The sequence below is a fragment of the Panthera uncia genome, chromosome B4 (genome assembly GCF_023721935.1).
Source record: "Panthera uncia isolate 11264 chromosome B4, Puncia_PCG_1.0, whole genome shotgun sequence".
Classification (NCBI taxonomy): Eukaryota; Metazoa; Chordata; class Mammalia; order Carnivora; family Felidae; genus Panthera; species Panthera uncia.
The window spans coordinates 48,387,880-48,411,189 of record NC_064809.1 but is presented as its reverse complement, the minus strand read 5'-3'; the positions used below and the strand labels follow the sequence as shown (position 1 = coordinate 48,411,189).

The following is a 23,310-nucleotide window of genomic DNA, read 5'->3' as shown; positions in this document are numbered from 1 at the left end:
AGGGAAATTTAGATATGAATTATATATAACATTATTATATTAATGTTAAATTTCTTGTCTGTGATCATGATATTGCACTTATTTGGAGATTGTCTTATTCATAGGAGATACATGTTGAAGTATTTAGAAGTGAAGTATCATGATTTCTGCAACCTAATTTGAAATGATTCAGAAAAAAACATTGAGTGAGAGAGTGAAAGCAAGTAAGAAAAATGTTAACAGTTGGTAAACTTGGGTGAAACATATATAAAGGAGCATTGTACTACTTTTCCACTTTCCTGTAGGTTTAAAACTTTTGAAAATATAAGATGGGAAAAATTAAACCAAATTAAACTATTCTTCAAATTCTTTATTTCGTATGTCTGTTTCAGCAATATTGAAATACAGGGGTATCATACATACACTCACCCTTTTTATAGATTTAAAATATTAAATGTTGAATGAATGTTACAAATTATAATCTGAATTTATCACAAGGCACTTAAATAAGAAATCAAAAGACTTAAGAATTGTGTTAAAATTTCAGTACAAGCATAAGAATAAAGGATATTGGTCATGTTAATATTCAGGCTGTTTGCCCCATCTAAATTTCTCTGCTCCCCTCCCACTTAAAATCTAAAAACAAAAAAAAATCATCATAAATTGGAAGTACAGAATTCTTAGAAAATAACTGGATGATGAGTTGTAGGATTCTCCTTACAGGTACAATCTACTCTTTAGCAACCTGTAAGCCATTGAAAAAGTAACTCCATAGCCAAGAAAGAAAGCCAAAGCACGATTTGGCTGGGGCAGGGGTGTCAAATATGCGACTGTGTGGTAGATCCGTGCTCCAACAAAGAGTCTGAAGTGCAGGATGGCTGTAGAGAGATCTGGACCACTCAAGGAATACAGAAGGCCAATACCAAGAAATGGCACAATGTTTTCAAGGTCATTCAGGTGAGCTCTGTGGGAAATTAGCAAAACACTACTTTCAAAATCAGTAGACATATATTCATTTTTCCATTTCTTTTAAAACTAAACGGATTTTTTAAAATGCGTATTTATTTCATTTTTGTTTAAATTGCCTTGCCCTTTAACCATCTGGCTTTTATTTAACATATCATTATTTTTGTTTCTATTATTAGTGTATCTCAACATATAATAACGAAGACACTTTGCACTTTCAGGAATATCAGTCTTAAAGCTCTTTTATATTATCCCAATAGAAGCAGTGACAGTGATACACACACAATAATGTCTCAGTGAATGCTTTGTTCATGCACTGGGGCCAGAAGGGAAGCCATCTAGTTCAACTCCTAGCCCATGCATCAGTCCCTTAGCAGAATCCCCAGTCTGTATCACCTAGACTTGATTAAGCACTCTGAGGGAAAGGGGATTCTCTGCCTTTGAAAGTAGTATATTCTAAACATCTCTCCTTTCCCTATATACCAAAGCCAAGCCTTCCTTCTTTTCCTTTTGAATGGTACCCTTTATTTCTCCAGCTGCTCTGATTACCTTGCAACTTTCCGGTTATCTTGTATTGAATGTATACATGGTCTCAAATTCTTTCCAGAACATGGTGAGATAGGATTAAATAAATACATATGTAAATGTTTTTTAATCATCACTGATTTCTGTCTGCCCAAATGCAAGTAACTTACTTTAAGCCATTCATTTATCTTAACATTTCCAAGACATATTACTTTATGTTTTTAATTATTTGTCCCACATGTCATCGATATCAATTTTTTCAGTATTGCATACTGAAAGCATACTTCATTTCACTTCATTTGTAGCCCCACTCAGTCCCTGACATTGGATTTACATGTGGAAATTTACATATTTCTATACTAATAGAAATAGCTTTACATGTGGAAGTAATGAAAAGAAAAAAAAAAGTCAAGGTTAAAAACGAAATGGGGAGATTCTGGAAAATCTTTATCTGCAAAGTATCTCCAATGGCGAATTGTTACTAGAAACTTTTTGGTGGGGTCGATAAAGTCTCAAAAATTACAACAGGAAACCCGACAGTCTTTCTTGGAGACTCTTTCTCCTGTCTCCACACTGAAAACCCAGTGTCTGATCACCAGGGGGCGCTGTGCACACATTCGCTGCATCTCTAAGGATACGGGCTCCTTTCAGAACTAAGGTCAATGGTTATTCACAACCTGACTAGAAGATCAGCTTCAATAATGGCTTTCTAGAAGATCAGCTTCAATAATGGCTTTCTCCTCTGGAAGTACAATGGGCATGGGGGGTGGGAATGGGAAGGGAAAGTGGGGAAGAATCTAAAATCTCATAATAAAATATTTTTTATTAAGCTTTCACACATGACACTTGGATCTTCCCTTCAAACTTACTAATGCTATTGAGAGTCTAATTGTTATCACTTTCAAGTCCCGGGCAATGTTATGAGTATAGGGTCATGATTAGCATCATGGATGTGATTACCTTCTCTAGAAGGGAGGTACAAAAAGGTAAAGACAAAGTTTTAAACTGCTTACTGTCTTTTTGGTGGTTTTAGTAACTCCACAAAGCATTACTCACCTTTTCTAAAGTTTATTCTTTTTCACCATAACACTTATAATTTTCTGATACAGTTTGAAATTTTCACATTGATTCTCTGTCCTGAAACTATTTTAGATCCACACGCTTGACGCAGTCCATTTTTAAGACTGGCTGATTTACTCTGCAGGACTGCTAACTTAACAAATATATAACTAAGTGAAGCAGAGGCTAAAATTTTATTCATGCTATCTAGCACAGACTTCTTCTTAGAAGAAAAACATTCTTGTTTAATAAATAACTTGGGATTGAATTTTTGCATAAGAAAAAAATGTGAATTTCATTTTGGTACTGGTAGAACAAGAGAATGCATGGGGCAAAAGCAGAGCCTGCAAAATGATGTCCTGCTGGGCATCATCCAAAGCAAAGAAGGTACAGTGCAACTTCCCAGGGAGAGGCCGCTGAAGGACACCGTCAGAGCTCTGTCTAACCTACAACTTGAAATGTTTGCGTTGCCGTAACGTGACTCAATTTAGTCAAGTCTATTTTAGCCACATTTCTTAAGTTGGTTTGTCGAGAGTTGAGGAAAGAGCCAAGTTTATGCTAGTCTCACAAAACGTAGACAACGGAAACATGCACAAATGTAGGGACCAGACTGACAGGGAATCTGCAGAAATCTTGGGAGAGGTTTCAGACTCTCACTGGGAATCAAAAATGTGATAATGTAAATATGATCTAGATCCTAAAGGGACTAGAGACTCTAACTGATACCTGAATTACAGAAGTAAATTTTTCTTATTTCAGTATCCATTTCACTCTTCATATTCACCAAACAGAAGTGGTGCCATCAGCTATACTCATGATGTTTCCTATCTTAACTATTCGCCACAAAACTAACTATCTGTATGTTTGAGTATGGTTGTGAAAACACTTCATTGTTTCTTTAATTTTATGTAAGTTTACTTATTCCTTGAAATGTGCCTAGAATTGCACCATGTGTGGATGAGCATTAGAAAATACTAGATGTGGGGCGCCTGGGTAGCTCAGTAGATTAAGCATCCGACTTCAGCTCAGGTCATGACCTTGTGGTTTGTGAGCCTCAGCCTTGTGTTAGGCTCTGTGCTGACAGCTCAGAGCCTGGAGCCTGCTTCAGATTCAGTATATCCCCCTCTCTGTCCCTTCCCTGCTCATGCTCTGTATCTCTCTCTCTCAAAAATAAATAAATATTAAAAAAAGAGAAAAGAATACACTAAATGAGAAATTGATATATAACTTTGATGTTTCAGTGTTAGGATATGGTAATTAATAGATCAGTAATAGAATCCCAACAACAACAAAAATTCTGTGGGTGAAAAAGGGACAGCCAAGATGGTGACACAGGAGGCTCCTGAACTCCCTCCCTTCCACAGCCACATCAAATGTAGAGCTCCACACAAAGTAATTACATCTGAAAGAAATCCAGAAAACAACTGCGTGACTCCTAGACATTGAACAATACCCATCTTTAAGGCTGAGACACAGTCTTGCCATAAACCCTACCCCCAGCTTACTGTCACACAACTGAGAGGGAATTTCCAACTCCCAGCTTCTTCCTGAGGAGGAGTGGGTTTGGACTTCACATTTAGTGCCCAAACATTTAAGACTCTCACCCCAGGACAGAACCCCCAAAATATCTTGCTCTGAAAATTACTGAGGATTGCATCTCAAAGACCCACGAGACTTACAACAAATAAAATAGAGAAGTTAAGGGATGTACAAGACTTGTGTGTCAGCACAGAGGGAGCAGGCAAAATTGTCCATCTCCCAGTCTTTCTCTTAAAGGTCTGCAACTACATACTTTGAAATCTACTGCCTAAGCATCAGCACGCTTGTATCTAGGTTCAGTCTTTGATCCTTTGTAGAAACCAGGGAAGCTGGTGGATACCTCCCTGGCCTTCTCTCTCTAGCTTGATCCCAGTCACCACTATCTCCCTGCAAGGAGTTTATACACATGTATTCACTCCAACCTTTATGGCTGCAGTCCTAGGGAGGGGTCCCTGGGTCACCTGGCCCTGATCAGCACTAACAGTCAGGAGTTAGTTAGTTAGATTTTATTCCCACAAAACATAGCAAACAAAGAATCAGTTCTCCACAAGCTCAAGCAGTCACTTCGGCTATCTGTCCACATGGCTATACGCAGGCCCAGCACAGATGGAGTTGACTAAAATGCCCAAACCCCAGTATCTCCTTAGAAGGGGCATAACTACATACTTTCCCAGCTGTTACTTAAATGTCCAGCTTCCAATTAGCTTATATTTAAATGTTGACTGTTATCCTCCCTTTGGAACACTTGACAAATCTTGACATACCTTGAACTATTGGGGGCCAGTAAAAACAAAGATGGCAGCTTGGACTGTCACGAAGGTCTGAGAGACAACAGGGCTCAGGCTAGGATAATTGACAAGGTTAATTTCCTACATGAGACCACTCTGTCAAGACTGAGAGAAGTGGTTGTTTTATCTAATGCACAGAAACCAACACAGTGCCAAGAAAGATGAAAAAACAGAAGAATATGTTTCAAACCAAAGAACAAGATAAATCTACAGGAACAGATCTTAATGAAACAGAAATAACTAGATTTACTTAATACAGAGTTCAAAATAATGATCATAAGATGCTCAGTAAGGTCAGGAGAGAAATGCATGAACAAAGCTAGATTTACAACAGAAATAGAAAATATTAAAAAGTGCCTAAAAGAAAACACAGAGCAGAAGAATACAGTAACTGAATTTAAAAATTCAATAAAGTGGTTCATCAACAGACTAGATCAAGTAGAATAAAGGATCAGTAAACTTGAAGACATAGCAGTGGAATTCATCCAATTATAGGCACAAAAAGAAAAAAAATAATGAAAAAGTAAATATAGTTTATGGAACTTATGGAATATAATTAAAAACATTAATTTTATGTATGTATGTATGTATGTATGTATGTATGTATTATGGAGGTCCCAGAAGTAGAAGAGGGTGAAAAGGGGGCAGAAAGCTTAGCCCAAAAAATAATGGTTAACACCTTCCCTAACCTGGAGAAATAAACAGATATCCAGATACAGGAACCTCAGAAACTACAAAAAAGTATGAATCCAAAGAGACCCACACTGAAACACATTATAAGTAAATTACCAAAAGTTAAAGACAGGAGAGACTCTTAAAACCAGCAAGAGAAAAGCAGGTTGTTTTATACAAAGGAACCCTATAAGACTATCAGAATATTTTTTACCAGAAACTACAAGGCAGAAGGGAGTGGATGATATATTCTACTGTTTTAAAAGAAAAAAAATAACAACAACAACAATAAAAAACCTGCCATCAGGAATCCTATACCTGACAAAGTTGTCCTTCAGATTGAAGAAGAGATAAGAGTTTTCCAAATAAAAGCTGAAAGTGTTCATCACCACTAAAGCAGCTAGAAATATTAAAGGGTGTTCTTTAAGCTGAAACAAAAGGACAGCAATTAGTAAGAAGAAAATGTATGAAAGTATAAAACTCATCAGCAAAAGCAAATATAATTAAATTCAAAATATACTAATGTAATGATGGTGGGTAAATCACATAACTCTAGTATAAAGACTAGAGGACAGTCACCTGGGTGGCTCAGTCGGTTAAGTGACCGACTTCAGCTCAGGTCATTATCTCATGGTCTGTAGGTTTGAGCCCCACGTCAGGCTCTGTGCTGACAGCTCAGAGCCTGGACCCTGCTTTGGATTCTGTGTCTCCCTCTCCCTCTTCCCCTCTCCTGCTCATGCTCTGTCTCTCTCTCTCTCTCTCTTTCAAAATTAAACACTAAAAAAAAATTAAAAAAGAAAAGACTAAAAGACGAAAGTAGTATAAGTAACTATAACAAAAGATACAGAATGAATGGATAAAAAAAAAAAAAAACCAAGATAAAACTAGATGCTGCCTACCAGAGACTCATTTCTGCTTTAAGGACACATAGACTGAAAGTGAAGGGATGGAAAAAGATATTCCATGGAAATGGAACACAAAAGAAAGCAAGAATAGCTACACTTATATCAGACAAAACAGGCTTCAAGCTAAAGATTATAAGAGATAAAGAAAGCCATTATATAATGATGAAAGAGGTCAATTCATCCAGAGGATATAACATTAGTAAATATTTATACACCTATCATAGAAGCATCTAAATATATAAAGCAAATATTAACAGACCAAAAGGGAGAAATGACAATATAGTAATAATAGTAGGGGATTTTAATACCCTACTTTCAACAATGGATAGATCATCCAGGGACACCTGGGTGGCTCAGTCGATTAAGCATTCGACTCTTGATTATTGGCTCAGGTCATGATCTCACAGTTTGTGGGTTTGAGCTCTGTGTCAGGCTCCTCACTATCAGCTTAAGATTCTGTCTCTCTCTCTCTCTCTGCCCCCCCAAAATAAATAAAATTTAAAAAATAACAATGGACAGATTATCCATACATAAAATCAATATGAAAACATTGGAGTTAAATTCTATACATAAGCTCAGATGAACCCAAAGACATTTTTTTAAACATGCCACCCAACAACAACAGAATACACATTCATCTCAAATACACATAGAACTTTCTCCAGGACAGATCATATGTTAGGCCAAAAAACAAGACTTAATAAATTTAAGAAGTATGAAATCATATCATCAATTCCAATCATAACTGTACTAAACTAGAAATCAATTACAAGAAAAAAAAAACTGGAAAATTCACAAATATGTGGAGATTAAACAACATACTACTAAACAACCAAAGGGTTAAAGAAGAAATCAAGAGAAATAAAAAAAATATCTTGAGACAAATGAAGATAAAACAGAAAACACCAAAACTTATGGGAAAAGCAAAAGCAGTTTGAAGAGGGAAGTTTGTGATGATAAATCCTACAGGAAGAAAAGGAAAGATATCAAATAAACAACCTAACTTTATACCTCAAGAAACAAGAAAATGGCAAATAATCTAACCCCAAAGTTAGCAGAAGGAAATAACAAAAATCATAGTGGAAATAAATGGAATATAGCCTAAAAAGACAATAAAAAAGGTCAATGAAATGAAGAACTGTTTTTTTAAAAAGATAAAATAGATAAACCTTTAGATTTAACAAGAAAAAATGAGGGAGGATGCAAATAAATAAAATTAGAATTGAAAGTAGAGACATTCTGGGGCGCCTGGGTGGCTCAGTCCAACTTCGGCTCAAGTCATGATCTCACGGTCCGTGAGTTCAAGCCCCACGTCGGGTTCTGTGCTGACAGCTCGGAGCCTGAAGTCTGCTTCGGATTCTGTGTCTCCCTCTTTCTCTGACCCTCCCCCATTCATGCTCTGTCTGTCTCTGTCTCAAAAATAAATAAATGTTAAAAAAAATTAAAAAAAAAGAAAGTAGAGACATTCCAACTGATACCAGAGACATACAAAGGAGACTAGTATGAACAATTAGACACCAACAAACTGGACAACAAACTTGAAGAAATGGACAAATTCCTGGAAACATACAACATATCAAGATGGAATCATGAAGAACTAGAAAATCTGAGTAGACCAATTACTAGTAATGAGACTGAATCAATAATCAAAACCTCCCAACAAAGAAACCCAGGGCCAGATGACTTCACTGGTTAATTCTACTGATCAATTAAAGAACTAATACCAATTCTTCTCAAACTCTTCCAAAACAGTAGAAGAGAACAGAATACTTCTAAACTCATTTGACAAGGCCAGCATTACCCTGATGCCAAAGCCAGATAAAGGCACTATAAGAAAAGAAAAACAGGTCAATATCCTGATGAACATAGATAGGAAAATCCTCAACAAAATACTAGCAAACCAAATACAACAGTTTAATTTAAAAAGATTTAAAAAATCATATACCATTATCAAATGAAATTTAACACAGAGATGCAAGAATGGTTCAACATCTATAAATCAACACCACATTAACAAAAAGAAGGATAAAAATCATATTGTCATCTCAAGAGATGCAGAAAAAGCATTTGACAAAATTCAAAATTCCCCATGATAGAGACTCTGAACAAATCGGACATAGAGGGAATATACTTCAACATAATGAAGTCTACGTATGTCAATCCCATGGCTAATGTCATACATCATGAAAAGCTGAAAGTTTTTCCTCTGAGATCAGGAGTAAGATAAGGATGCCCACTCTCACCACTTTAATTCAGCACAGTGTGGAAGTCCTAGCCAGACTAATTAATCAAGAACAGAAAATAAAAATCCAAATTGGAAAGAAAGAAGTAAAATTGTCTCTATTTGCAGATGACATATTATATCAGAAACCCTAATTCCACCAAACAACTATTAAAACTAATAAATGAATTCAGTAAAGCTGTAGGATACAAAATCAGTACACAGAAACCAGATGCATTTTTATACACTAACAATGAAATATCAGAAAGAATAATTTAAAAAACAATTTAATTTACAATAGAGCCAAAACGAATAAAATACTTAAGGATAAATTTAACCAAGGAAGTGGAAGATCTATAATTGGAAACTGTAAGACACTGATGAAAACAACTGAAGAAGATACAAAGTAATGGAAAGATCTTCTGCGCTCATAGATTGGAAGAATTGATATTGTTAAAATGTTCATGCTGCTCAAAGCAATCTGCAGATTCAGTGCACTCCCTCTCAAAATCTCAATGGCATTTTTTTAGAGAAATAGAAAAAACAATCCTAAAGTTTGTATGAAACCATAAAGGCATGAATAATCCAAAGCAATTGAGAAAGAAGAACAGAGCTGGAGGCATATGTTCCTGATTTTAAACTGTATTACAAAGCTATAATAATCAAGGCAGTATGGTACTGGCATAAAAGTAGACATATAGATCAAAGGAACAGAAATAAATCAATGTATTTATAGTCAACTAATTTCCTATAACTAATTTTCTAGAAAACCCAGAAATAAACCCATGATTTGCAGTCAATTAATTTTTGACAAAAGAGCCAATAATATACAAGAAGAAAGTACAGTTTCTTCAATAAACTATGTTAGGAGAACTGGATATCCACATGCAAAAGAATGAAAACAGGACCCCACTTTATACTATACACAAAAATGAACTCAAAATAGATTGAAGACTTGAATGTAATACCTGAAGCCATAAAACTCCTGGAAGAAAACACAGAAGGTAAGCTCCTTGACATTGGTTTTGGCAATGATTTTTTTTTTTTTTTTTTGGATTTGATGCCAAAAGCAAAGACAACAAAACCAAAAAGAAACACATGGGTCTATATCAAACCAAAAAGCTTCTGTTCAGCAAAGGAAGCCATCATCAAAATGGAAAGACAATCTACGGAATAGGAGAAAATATTTGCAAATCACATATCTGATACGTAGTTAATATCCAAAATATACAAAGAACTTATACAACTCCATAGCAATAATAATAATCCAATTGGTAAATGACAAAGGACCTGAATAGTCATTTTTGTCCAAAAAAGACATCCAAAACTATTGGCTGGCAATGGTTTTGATTAGCCTAACCTCTGTTAGGATGGCTATTATCAAAAAAGACAAGAGATAACAAATGCTGGGGAGGATGTGGAAAAAAGGGAACACTGTTGGTGGGAATGCAAACTAGTGCAGCTACTATGGAAAACAGTATGGAGGTTCTAGCCAGATGATCCAGCAATTTCACTTCTGGGCATATATCCAAAAAAAGAAACCATTATTCCAAAGAGATATCTGTATTCCCATGTTCATTACAGCATTCCCAATAGCCAAGATACAGAAACACCCTAAGTGTCCCTCAACGGATGTGTGGATAAAGACAATGTGGCATATATATGCGATGGAAGATTATTCATCCTTGAAAAAGAAGTAAATCCTGTTATGTGCAACAACATGGATGAACCTGGAGGACACTATGCTAAATAAAATAAAGCAGACAGAGAAAGATAAATGTTGCATGGTATCAGTTATATAATAATCTAAAAGACAGGGAAAAGAAGTCAAACTCATAGAAACAGAGTAGAAAAGTGATTGCCAGATGCTTGGGGGAACTAAGAACAGGTTGGTGAAAAGGTACAAAATTTTAGTCATAAGATGAAGAAGGTCTGTGGATCTAAAGCATAACATGGTGGTTATAGTTAATAACACTGTACTGTGTAATTGAAATTTGCTAAGAGATTAGAACTTAAATGTTTTCATAAAAAAACAAAGAGGTTGGTAAATGTGGAGGTGATGGATGTGTTAATGAACACGTTGGGGATAAACCTTTCACAACATATATTGATCAAATCATGATGCTGTGCACTTCAAATGTCTTATAATTTTGTCAATTACAGTTCAGTAGAGGTGAAAAAAGTTTGAAATTTACATGACTTTATGGAAAGGATTAAGAAATATACACTTGGAACTAGAATTCAATGTGTTTTTTTTAAGTATATTAATTATATTAGGAACCTGTGTGAATGGTATCTTGGCTTATTGCTTTTCATTGTTTATTGAATTCTCAGTGCATTAAACATAATACCTACAAAGGACAGAGAGAAAGAAGGGCAAGATTTCCCATGTTCATATTTTGAGTCTTGTTTTTTCAATTTTTATTTATTTATTTTGAGAGAGAGCTAGAGAGTGAGTGAGTGTGTATGAGACGAGGAGGGGCAGAGAGAGAGAGAGAGAGAGAGAGAGAGAGAGAGAGAATCCCAAGCAGGCTCCATGCTGTCAGTGCAGAGCCTGACATGGGGCTTGATTCCATGAACCATGAAATCATGATCTGAGCCAAAATTGAGTCAGACACTAAACTGACTGAGTCACCCACCCACATTTTGAGTCTTATGCAAAAGTATCTTCAACCTTTCACACAAGCTGACACTCTCAACTCTAGAGAAAGATGACAAAACACAAGAATCTTCTATCCTCATTTTACCTCCTACCTGTAACTACTTTCGAAAAATCCCTACACAGAACAAAGTTATTAACCCCAACAAAGTAGGAAATTGGCAACATGTACAATTGCAGTGAGAGTTGGAGACTTCTACATCCCAATTTTCCATAATTATTATATGGACTATATAAGATGACTGCTTTTCCCTCTTCTTATGACCCTCAACATCTCACTGAGCTCCTTGACCAAAACTCTTTGATAAAATAGATAATTTCAGGAGGCAATGTGTTTACCTTCGCACACGTTCCACTTTGTCATCTGTCCGAAGATATTTCTTGGCACTTTCTCCTTTGCCAAAGCCTACACAGTCTTCTGGGTTGGCAAAAACCTATTCCAAATACCAAGGAATAAAAAACGTTGTTCAAATACCAAATAACAGGTGAGTATTCTACCTGATAAGTTATTTGGATTTTAACAGAAGAAATACAGGCATCCAGATTGGCCCTTGATACAGGATCAAGGTATGTCATGGTATGACATGATACAGGATCAGCTCTTGAAGTCAGCTCTGTCTGGCACACACTAGATGTTCAATAAACATGTTTCAAACAAGTAAACAAATGTATTACAATGGCAAGTGCATGAGATTTGAGTTTAAAGCAGTCTGAATTAGAATCTCAGCATCACCCTTTATTGGTGCATAACGTCTCTGATCTTCAGTTCCTCAACTGTAAAATGGGGGGGCTAACCCTCATTTCCCGTGATAATATGAACGATGATGTAAAATGATCCTGTGATTTCACACATACCAAGAGCACCACACGGCTACATATCATTGGTATTCCACAAATCTGAGTTCCTTTCTCTTTTCCTTATAAGACAGGGAACATTTCTGCTATGCTGTGTGCCATGTTTCTAGAGGACACTGTGGAGCTGGTGGTAGGCAACTACCTTACTGCTTGCTGCTCTAACACCTGGACCTATTAGAGCCTTAAACATGTCTGTGTATGCCCGCGTTAAAATGTAAATGTCCTCGGGAAGGAATTATACCTCAAGACAGTAACAGGGAAATATCTTAAGGATGGCTGTGAGCTCTAGACAAAAGCAAGTCTCTGGACAAAAACTCAGGACAGGCACTCCTAGAGAAATAGGCGTTTCCAGGAAGTAGTTGCTGACGAGGGACAACACCAATGAAAATAGTTTCTCTGTCAAGGTAGCTTTGCTCTACCCCCTTACTGTGTTAGAAACCCTGCTTGAGTACAGGATATATGTTCCAAAATCTTTCTAATACCTTCCCCAACCCTCCATTTTAGGAAAAAATCACATTCTTATAATGCTGGGCAGAAATAGCATCTACTTAAGAAGTTGGAACTACACAAAATTCAAATGTCTTGTCCCAGTCATAAAAGACTCTATTGATAATCATAAGAACTTAATTCTGTCCCCAAAGATATATCCTTCACCTGTCATAGAACTGAAGACACCAGTTAACTGTCTGGAAAATGACTATTTTCTAAACTCTAGCAGGCAAAATTAACTCCAAAATTATAGAACGTTTCCTTGAAAACTTTGATACTACAGGAATCTCATATACTAATATGAGGAACATACAGGAATCTCAGGAATCTCATACACTAAGAAGCATGGAATCTGCTTACAGAATACAGGAATCTCATATACTAAGCAGCATGACAAAAGGTAAAAGCCACAATGAAAACAACCACTTAGTAGTTTCCAGGAGAAAGTGCCTGTTCCATAAATATATCAGATGCATCTGTACCAAATGACTGCATAATGCATTTGCAATATTAAACAACGTGCCATTGGGCTTTACCAAAAAAAAAAAAAGTAAATTAAGAAAATTGTTTTCCCAAATTTCAAGTCTTAAAGGAAAATATCGCCCCTAAATGTCTTACCTTTCTTGTCAATCTAAAGAATGCAGTTGCAGTACTCATAAACATCATTTTTGAAAGAATAATCGTTGTATAGGAAGCAAAGGCCATGAATACTTCATTTTCCATAAGCTCAGTGAGGTCAACCATTTTTTCAATTTTGGTCTGGAATCTTAAAAATATTTTAGACAAGATAGGAAAAGCAGACATAAATACCCCAAATAACTTGATAGTCACATAATGTACTTACATTGCAGCATTAACTATATTGTTCTTAAAAAAGGATCTTGGGTTTATTCACAGAAGAAACCATCTTTTTTTCAATTTCAAAATAAATAGTATCAGGTTGTTTTCTAGTTCTATAACATTAAGCTTGAAGATATCAAACAGGCATGGAGCGAAAATGAAAATGTAGGGGTATGAGAAGCAAAGATAAATGGGCAAAATTCTATAGAGACTAAAATCATATTTTTGCATCAAACTGCAAGCTGGACCCAAAAGACCAGAGTTCATGGACTGATCTCATTAGAAACATCAAATTATGTACATAGTAGCACCATTAATGTTTGATTGGGAATGCCTAAATTCTAATACACGTCCTGCTTTAGAAACCCAGCTTATAGCTTTTTGCCATTTTAATAGTGTTTAGGATCCCAGGCTACAAGATTTGAATTCCAGTCCCACCATTTGGTTAACTTTGGTTCAGAGATTCGACCTCTCTGAAACGAAATTCTTCATTTATAAGATAGCAATAGTAACGGCTCCTAACTTACTGGTTTGTTGCCAGGATTTAATTGAGATAGCATGTGGAATAAATTTATACTTAGCACAGCACCTGGCCCATGGAACACCCTCAGTAAGGTTTATTATATTATGATCATCATTATCAGCATGATTATGGTCATCATCAGTACCAACACAAGTGAAGAAGGGGAAGCAGGATATTAGAAACAAAATGCTAGGCAAATGCAAAGTAAGGAATTGGCATTGATGGTACTTTCATAGAAGGAATAAGGGAAGAAAGATTATCTTTAATATTTTAAATTTAATTTAATTTATTCTATTTTATTTTATTTTTGAGGAAGAGAGCGAGCACACGAGTGAGGAGGGGCAGAGAAAGAAGGGGACAGAGGATCCTTAATGACAGCAGGGAGCATGACTTGGGGCTTGAACTCATGAACCATGAGATCATGACCTGAGCCAAAGCCAGACGTTCAATTGACTGAGCCACCAGATGCCCCAGGAAGATTATCTTTATATAAGTCTTCAGGTTACTTCACATTGCAATGAATGTTACTATCTGTCTGGAGTTGGAAGTATAATTGGGAATGTACTCAGAAGGAAAGCTAAGATAGACCAGTGATACTGAAGTCAAAGTGGGTAGGGATTAAGTAAAGCTTCAAATTTAAATTTCCTACCCTGTCTGGTAGCCATTCTCTTTAATGTCCTCTCATTCTATGATCAGCCCTGCTATCTGCTTCTTCTATCTTGTCCACATAAACACACATCTTTTCTCATATCCACCCTTGGCATGTAGTACTGTCTCTTATACGCAATGTCCACTCCTGCCTTTAAAACTCAACCCCTGAATGCCACCTTACTAGAGTGACATCTATCAAATTCTGATCATTCTATCCATCTACCAATAATCTATAAATTTATATCTCTTCTTATACTGTGTTACTGGTCATCCTGTGTCTACGCATTGCTGTTAGTGTGATCGAAACAACATACATATACGCTTAATTTTGTAAGAGCTCACTAGGTGTCCAATTCTGTCATGTACTTTATATGCATTATTTAATCTTTGTAACCATACCATTACAGTCCTTATATCTATATCCATTTCATAGATGAAGCAAATGTGACTCCAAGATGTTAAGCAGCCAAGTTAGGACGCAAACCCATGCCTATGACTTCATATCTTGTACACTAACTACACTGTACTATCTTCTTCAAGAGACTGCAAACTGCTGGGGTGCCTGGGTGGCTCAGTCAGTTAAGCACCCAACTTCGGCTCAGGTCATGATCTTGCAGTTCACGAGTTTGAGCCCCACGTGGGGCTCTGTGCTGACAGCTCAGAACCCGAAGCCTGCTTGGGATTCTCTCTCTCTGCCCCTCCTCTGCTCACACTCTGTCTATCTCTCTCAAAAATTAAAAAAAAGAGAGAGAGAGAGAGAGAGACTGCAAACTGTTTAATTCTCATTCAACTAACATTGATTGAATGCCTGCTCTGTGGCCAGCTGGCACATCTTACATCTGTTATCTTGTTTCCTCTTCCAATGACGCCACAGGGTAGGTACTATTATTCCCATTTTTCAGATAAAGAAACCAAAGCTTCTCAAGTCACCCCTGTTTTACAAGGTAGGCTGAAAATGTACTTTGGATTTAAGCAAACAGAAACTATATGTCCCCATTTAAAAAACAAAAACAAATACATACAATAAACTAATCCACCTCCACAGGTCAGTAGTCTTGAAAGCACAGAATGTTATATAAGCTCTCAGTGCAAGACAATACTTTTAGTGCCATTTAACGTATCTGATCTTGTTCCACTAGTGGGGGCAGGGGTGGGGAGGAAGTCATGAATAAACTGCACTATCCCTCAGAGTTCATGTAATTAGCTTAATAAGGGATCCCTAAGCCTCTGGACAGAGATCTGAAGAAACATAGCAGGAATGTTAATTTAAAAAAATTGAGAAAAGTTTATCAAGTAGGAATTGTTGTTATTTAACAATAATTTTACATCTAAAACAGTTTCTGTAGGTCTCTACGAATGTTTGCAGAATGAAATTTATTTAGCAGTGGAATGCCCAGAGAATGGTCTTCCCTTTGAGAAAATTGGTATTGAAAAAGTAGAGGGGTGCCTGGGTGGCTCAGTTAAGCATCCGACTTCGGCTCAGGTCATAATCCCACAGCTCGTGGGTCCGAGTCCCTCATCCAGCTCCGTGCTGACAGCTCAGAGCCTGGAGCCTGCTTCAGATTCTGTGTCTCCCTCTCTCTCTGCCCCTCCCCAGCTCGCACTCTGTCTCTCTCAAAAATAAATAAACATGAAAAAAAAATTTTTTTTAAGAAAAAGTAGAGAGAAAGTAGAAGCTTTCCAGAACAGCTGGTGGTAAAAGCACACAAAGATGTCAGCAGTTGGAGGAAAAGGGCAATGAGAGGTTTTTTTTCTTTAAATGTGAACAACACATTGAAAGTGCACCTCACACAAAGTTTTTCCAACACGGAGAATGTGGCTGAACTCCTCAGGTCTGTGGTTTGGGGAAATGGGCCAATGCCAAGCTTCTGATTTCATACCACAAACCACCTCTCAGAGACCTGAGGGCCAGGTGAGGAATAATGAAGGTAAGACATTAAGAGATAGAGAAGTGATTCATGGCATGGAATAAAATGATGCCGGACTAGACTTTTTTTCAAAGCTGATTTGTCAGTAAGTTGCCTTGAGCCCACGTCATGGCTGGACACTGTAGTCAAAATGCAATTACTGAAAGCTTTTTACTAGAAAAGGTTGCCAGGAGGGAGGAGAGCAATATAGTAGTACTAATAATTAAAAGAGTAAAATGTTAGGTGTTTTGAGTATTCTAGGAGTGAGGTACAAATCCAAGTTGGTTATGAATTATGGAAAATAAAATATTACGGGGCGCCTGGGTGCTTTAGTTGGTAAAGCCTCTGACTCTTGATTTCGGATCAAGTCATTATGTCACAGCTTATGGGATTAGGCCCCACATCGGGGTCTGCATTGTCAGTGCAGGCCCTGCTTGGGATTCTCTCTCTCCTTCCCTCTGTCCCTTCCCCACTCTCTATCTCAAAATAAATAAATAAACATTAAAAAAAGAAAATAAAATATTACAATGATGTCATATTTGTATAGTGTACTGTTCCTTTCATTGTCCATCATGGGTCAGCACAGCAGAGAATACCTCCATCATTTTTGCCAGAAAGTAGGGCTCGGTCCCCTAAGGTAGAGGTGACTGCTTCTCCTCTGAAGGGACAAGGAGAAGAGTGTTGAGCACACAGAGACTCTGGAACTGGACTAGAGTCCAGGTGAATTAGATTCTGCCACTTACTGGTGGGGATTTAACTTCTCGGGGACTTACTTACCTCTCCTGTATAATGAGGTTAATACTTGTGAGTGTCAAATGAGTAAAGTCTGAAGATCTTGGAAAAGTACTCGGACCTGGTAAGTGCTATAAGTTCCTACTTTGGCACTGTCCTAAGCGCTGAGGAGATCATTTTAGAGTTTTCAAAAAGCTTTTACATGATGTCACTTGATCTAGAAAACTCTAAGGTAGTTGGAGCAAGTCATATTTGTCTCTGCCTTTAAGGTATAAGGAAACCGAGGCCTGGAGAGGTAGAGTGAGTAATCTGACCCAAATTCACAGTAGAGGGACCAAGACTAGAATCCAGTTTTCTTAAGTGTTCAGCTCATCATGGGCTATCCACCATCAAGGCTAAGAATTCTAGACTACTTTGGTTTTCTGGGAGTCTTTTTCTGCCCAATCTCATCTTCCTACCTTGCCGTCCCCAACCAACACCATGCCTACCCCCATTGTATCTATTACAGTTGAGTCTATCTCTCAACTATGGACTATTCCTCTTGTCTTTACAGGCTCTTGGCCAAAAGGACAAAGTTCTTATTTATGGTGGCCTTGCAACATCAATATTGCGAAACACACAAAAAATCTGGGCACACATCTCCGGAGCCATGACTCCGCAACTTTTCACCTTCTAAAACAAATAGAACGCTACCACAAGATAAAGAAAAAAGATAATTCAATGGCCTTTTTGCTGGTTATCAATTCTAGAATTTCTGGACCACTTGAGGCGACTGCAGCCCTGGCCTCCTATATTTCAGAACCCAGGTGCCGGGAGGAAAACGCTGAGGGATCTGGGTGGATGTGGGGTAAGGCTGTTCTCAGGGGCCAGTGCTGACCTCCCTTCCCAGCCTCAGTGACTAATAAAGTCCGCTCTCAAACAAACCCTTAGAAAAACTGTACTTGTCCACCACAGAGCAATATTCAAATTTGGACTATTTGTCGTTTTAAAAAATGACCAAAGATGGTCAACGAACACACATAGTCCTCTTATTTTGGAAACAGCACAGGACCACAAACCCTATTATAATCTACCCTAACTCCCAGGGCAGGAAGCCGCCAGGGGATGCAAAAGGTGTGTGTAGCTTGGTTCTAAGGCCCTAAGAACTCTAGTCTTACATGGCTCAAAGGCTGTAACCTGAGGGTCTGGGGGAATTTTCCATCTGCCGTACAACAATGCTTGATTACAACCCACTTGGCATTCCCTTGGAGAGAAAACAGGCAGAAGGCAAAGGAGAAAATAAGAGTACCCAGACTACCAAGAGGCCTTGGGACTATTTCAAAGGAAACAAGGAGATGGGAGATTTACATGCACCCTTCTCTCCACTGCCCCAGTCCAGTGACAGCAATACTGTCTGAGGCCTCAACTCCCAAATCAGAGTTTCCCACGGCTTCTGCCTCTGGACTGGGGAGCTGGCTACAACATTACAAAGTTTAACCTATGTCCTCCTGCACTTTGCGGCTGCTGTGGCCATTGTGGTTATCTCATTATCATTAGACTTGCTGGTGTTTTTCTTGCCTGTGAAAGTGAACCACGAGGAGCAAGTTTTTCCTGTATTTCCGGAGGTGGGAAAGCCAACTTGGCCCAGGGCTGCAGGAATTCACACTCTCAGGGTGAACAGACGTTGCTTCAACGGTAGCACCTTCACATATGACTACAACTTGCACCTCCTTTTTATTCTCCCTAAGTTCCAGGGGGCCCATTCAAAGTGGACGTTCCTCTGGCTTGAGAATAAAACATGAGTAACTCACCACTTAAACTCAAGAAAGACTGACTCTCTCAAGTTTCTTTCCCGGAGTTTGACAAAGGGGAAAACTTACCTACAAGGGAGGAGGAGCTCAGCTCCCTTTCGGAGGTGACAGATTGAAAAGCCAGCGCGTAGCAGCTAAATGGAGCAAAGGAGTTTCACGCGGGCAAAGACCACTCCAGCCCACACCCGCCTCCTGCAAGGCTCCTGCCAGCCCACCACCCTCTCGGTGCCCTCTCCTTCCGCATCCCCTGCCCGGCACGTACAGTGAATCCGAGTAGGAATCCAGCCACAAACCTGTCCCCAGCGGGCGTGTCGCGCTGCCACCGCGGGGCGTTCACAGCGCGGGCAGACGGGACAGCAGGCAGGCGCCCTACCCACTCTGCTAATTTCCTGGTACTCGCGCTGCAGCTCCAGAAGCAGGACTCCCAGCCCTGCGAAGCACCTCCCCCAAGTCACCCGATTGTTGTGCGAGGGAGGAACCGCGGCCCATGCGTTCCCCGCTGGGACCTCCTCCGCTGCGCTCGGGTCGAAGCCCTGCCCTCCCCCCGCCCCCCCCCCCCCCCTGGTCCCCCCTTTCGGGGGGGGGGGGGGGGTGAGCGGTTAGTATAGGACCTTGGTCTCCTCGGACCTTTCCAATGTGGGAGTGGAAAGCAAGGAAAAGGCAGGTGAGTCCTAGTTAGCTGCAAACAGTTTTTAAAGGTTTTACTGTAGCGTTTTTGAAAGCTTTAAAGCTTTATAGAAGATTTAAATCTCTGGGGGAGAAAACAAAACCTGATTAGAAATCATTGATAAAATTGCCTTCCAGTGAATTTCAATTTGCCTGAGCACGTGGCAGGCAAAAGCTGGCAGGGACACCATATAACATTTAGTAAAGAGCACCTATAGTCTTCCAAATCTGGGATCCCAAGCAACTTGCTTCCTCACTCTGTCCCCTCTTGTTCAGGGTCCAAACTGGATTTAGAGGAGATTATATTGGATCAGTTGATTACACAATCAGCTTAGTACGGTTTTTCAGGGACATTTAGGGAGTATTTTAGGGAGGCATGGTTATTCTAACGTCAATATCTAGATTAGGGATATTTCCAAGCTTCCTAGTCCCCACAAAAATATTTATGGATCTAGCTTCCCTGGTTTTATCTAAAACCGTTTAAGGATTTATGTTTGCAATCTATGTTACTTCTCTCCTGGTAATACTTCTCACACATTTACCACCTCCTGTGTAGTATACTGCCTTTTCTTTTTTCTTTTTTTTTCATCCTAATTTTACCTACTTCAGGTTCTAAGGAGTGCCCTCAGGACTAGCTGTCCAGGATTTGATGGACAAGTCCTTGTTCTACCAAAAAGGGAAGTAAGACTTACCAGTTTGCTCTAGGAAGCAGAAATTAATCACAAGTCTGAGAACAACTTCTGTACAAGCATCTCAGTAGGAGTATTTGGGAATCTAGCATCAGTGCTTCATTTTCAGGTCTGTATCTTTGAAAATTATACTTGTTTACTTATCTCAGTAAAGTGTTCTGGAACCTGTCTATAACACTAACAGGAGTAGGACGGACTTTGAGATGAATTCTCACCATAGGAGGTTAGTACTCTTTTCATCTATTAGGAGGTGATACAGCCCAAACCATAATATTACAGACAAAGGCACAGAGAGCTATTATTAAGTAACTTTATCTCTAGAATTCCAGTTGAGCAGTTCTAACATGTTTTTGAAAAGAAAGGAGCGAAAGGAGCACCTGACTCATCTGATGCTCTAATTATAAAATGTATCCAAACTTAACTAATCAATGAAGAAACCGTGAGCTCCTGCTATCAATAATCCATGAGCAATTATTGCCTGTTATATATATGACACTGTCTTTAGTACAATGTCAACCCTTGGCAGTAATTAATTTAATTCAAAAGCCATTTATGAAGTGAATTCAAAGCACTTGGCTTGATGCTAAAATCTGAAACTAAGATAAATAGCATCAGATAATTTTGCTCAAGGAGTTTATAATCTAGAAAACAAAGACAATGGCCAAAAATGTAAGAAGGCGACCAGACTTGAGGAAGAAAATATTTCCGTTTAGAAATGAGAATGATAATTGGGGTATGAACTAGGGCAATAAAGAATTGACACCTTTGGGGCACCTGGGTGGCTCAGTCGGTTAAGCTTCCAACTTTGGCTCAGGTCCTAATCTCATGGCTCATGGGTTCCAGTCCCCGGGTTTCAGTCCCCCTCGTGCTCTGCACTAATATCTCAGAGCCTGCAATCTGCTTCCTATTCTATGTGTGTGTGTCTCTCTCTGCCCCTCCCCTACTCACACTCTGTCTCTCTCAAAAATAAACAAACATTTAAAAAATGAAAATAAAGTTTTTATCCAATTTGTTTTACCTTGGGTAAAGGGAGGGGTTCAGACTTTGAACCCTTCTCTTCATCATTGTTTTAAGTCTATAATAAAATCTTTCAGGGAAGTCCTATCCAAGCTCCAGGACAAGTAATTCCCTAGTAAATATTAAAACAGTTTAAAAGGTCAGTGATTTGGGGGTGGGGAGAGCAGTGGTCATTCAGCACAGTCGCTGCCACAGCAAAGACAAAGGAAATCAAATCAGAAAGGTCTAGAAGAATAAAGCTTTTGCAATCTTGCAGTTCTTGCCTTTTAAAAAATCCACAGAGGAGAAATATCAGAAAGGACTGACATCACTACAAGGCATGGCTTACTGTAAGTGGAAGGGATCAGGTGCCCATCATTTCTTGTAATTATTTTAGATTTTTTTTTTCTAAATCCACAGAAAACGTGTCCCTATAATCTGAAACTAATGGGGCATATCCTTCTTGAAGATTTGAGTAAACATGCCTGAGAACTTTTAAGAAAAGTGAAATAAAAATAAGCAACATTCTAAGCATACAAATTTTATTTTAGAATTATAATGTGCTTTTTAAAAGTATACTAGAGGGGTGGCTCAGTCAGTTAAGCATCCCACTTCAGCTCAGGTCATGATCAACTCTTGATTTTAGCTGATGTCATTATCTCACCGTTTGTGAGTTCAAGCCCTGTGTTAGGTTCTGCACTGACAGCTCGGAGCCTGGAGCCTGGATCATGTTCTGCGTCTCCCTCTCTCTCTGCCTCTCCCCTGCTCGTGTTCTCTCTCTCTCAAAAATAAATAAATAAACAATTAAAAAATAAATAAATAAAAGTATACTAGATTGTTTATTTCTTCCAACAATCCTGTAACAGAGTTCTTATTTTTTTTTATTTTTCCTACTATATATATATATACACACACACATATATATACACTGTGAGATAATTCCGGAGCATTTTGGGTTTTACCAACTTCTGACATAAACTCTGAATCTACTACCTACATAAGGTAAAAGTAGCTACAATGAGAGAAACAGGACTAAAGAATAACAAAACTCATGAAACTAATCAAGAGAATATGGCAAAGGTATAGGATAGGCAAGTAGGTCAAAAGAACGGAATACAGTCCAGAAATAGAATCACACTGAATCAGTCAATTGATTTCCAACAAGATGCCAAAGCAATTCAATGGAAAAAGGGATGTTTTCAACAAGTGGAGCTGTAACAACTAGACAGCCATATTTAAAAAAATAATGTACTTTAACTCTAGCTCACACCATACACAAAGATTAATTCAAGATGGATCATAGACTTAAAAACTAACACCATAAAACTTCTAGAAGAAAACAGGGAAATACCTTGGGGGTGAGCAAGGATTTCTTAGACCACGCACAAAAAACACTATCTATAAGAGAAGAAAAATTGATAAGGTGAACTTCATCAAAATTAAAATCTTCTAATCAAAAAATATCATTAAGAAAAATGAATAGGCAAGCTATAGGCTGGAAAAAAATATTCTCAAAACATTTATCTGATGAAGAACTTGTATGCAAAATATACAAAGAATACCTATAACAATAATTAAGAGACAGAAGTATACAATTAAAACTAGAAAAATGTGCAAGAGATTTAAATAGACAATTCACAAAAGAAGTTATATAAATGCCCAGGGTCATATACAAAGGTACCTGATGTCATTAGTATTCAGAGATATGCAAATCAAAACCATGATGAGATACTTCTTCCCAAACATTAGAACAGCAAGAATTAAAAAGACAGAGAAAATAAAATATTGATCACGGTGTGAAGCAAGTGAGATTTTTAAAAATTTTTTTAATGTTTATTTATTTTTGAGAGAGAGAGGCA

The 23,310-nt window shown here is 38.1% G+C and overlaps 1 protein-coding gene across 3 annotated transcripts; it reads right to left on the bottom strand.

The window, feature by feature from the left end:
- Positions 1 to 377: 377 nt before the first annotated feature.
- Positions 378 to 19,542, bottom strand: MGST1 (microsomal glutathione S-transferase 1). Of its 3 annotated transcripts, none has more exons than XM_049625147.1 (4): positions 19,363 to 19,542; positions 13,276 to 13,423; positions 11,653 to 11,747; positions 378 to 943 (listed from the first exon to the last, which is right to left on the bottom strand). In XM_049625147.1, exons 2-4 carry the CDS (start codon positions 13,399 to 13,401, stop codon positions 697 to 699), a joined length of 468 nt encoding a protein of 155 aa, XP_049481104.1. In that variant the 5' UTR covers positions 13,402 to 13,423; positions 19,363 to 19,542; the 3' UTR covers positions 378 to 696. The 3 variants fall into 3 exon arrangements, with proteins under 3 accessions (XP_049481104.1, XP_049481105.1, XP_049481106.1); XM_049625148.1 differs by having other exon boundaries at positions 19,394 to 19,542; XM_049625149.1 differs by lacking the exon at positions 19,363 to 19,542 and adding an exon at positions 19,170 to 19,323.
- Positions 19,543 to 23,310: the final 3,768 nt, after the last annotated feature.

Coding starts and splice junctions, on each gene's coding strand:
- MGST1 (XM_049625147.1), bottom strand. CDS start 13,401: ATGGTTGACCTCACTGAGCTTATGGAAAATGAAGTATTCATGGCCTTT. Junction 11,748..13,275: donor TCTTTAGATTGACAAGAAAG/GTAAGACATTTA, acceptor TATTTGGAATAG/GTTTTTGCCAACCCAGAAGA. Junction 944..11,652: donor AAAGTGGAACGTGTGCGAAG/GTAAACACATTG, acceptor AATTTCCCACAG/AGCTCACCTGAATGACCTTG.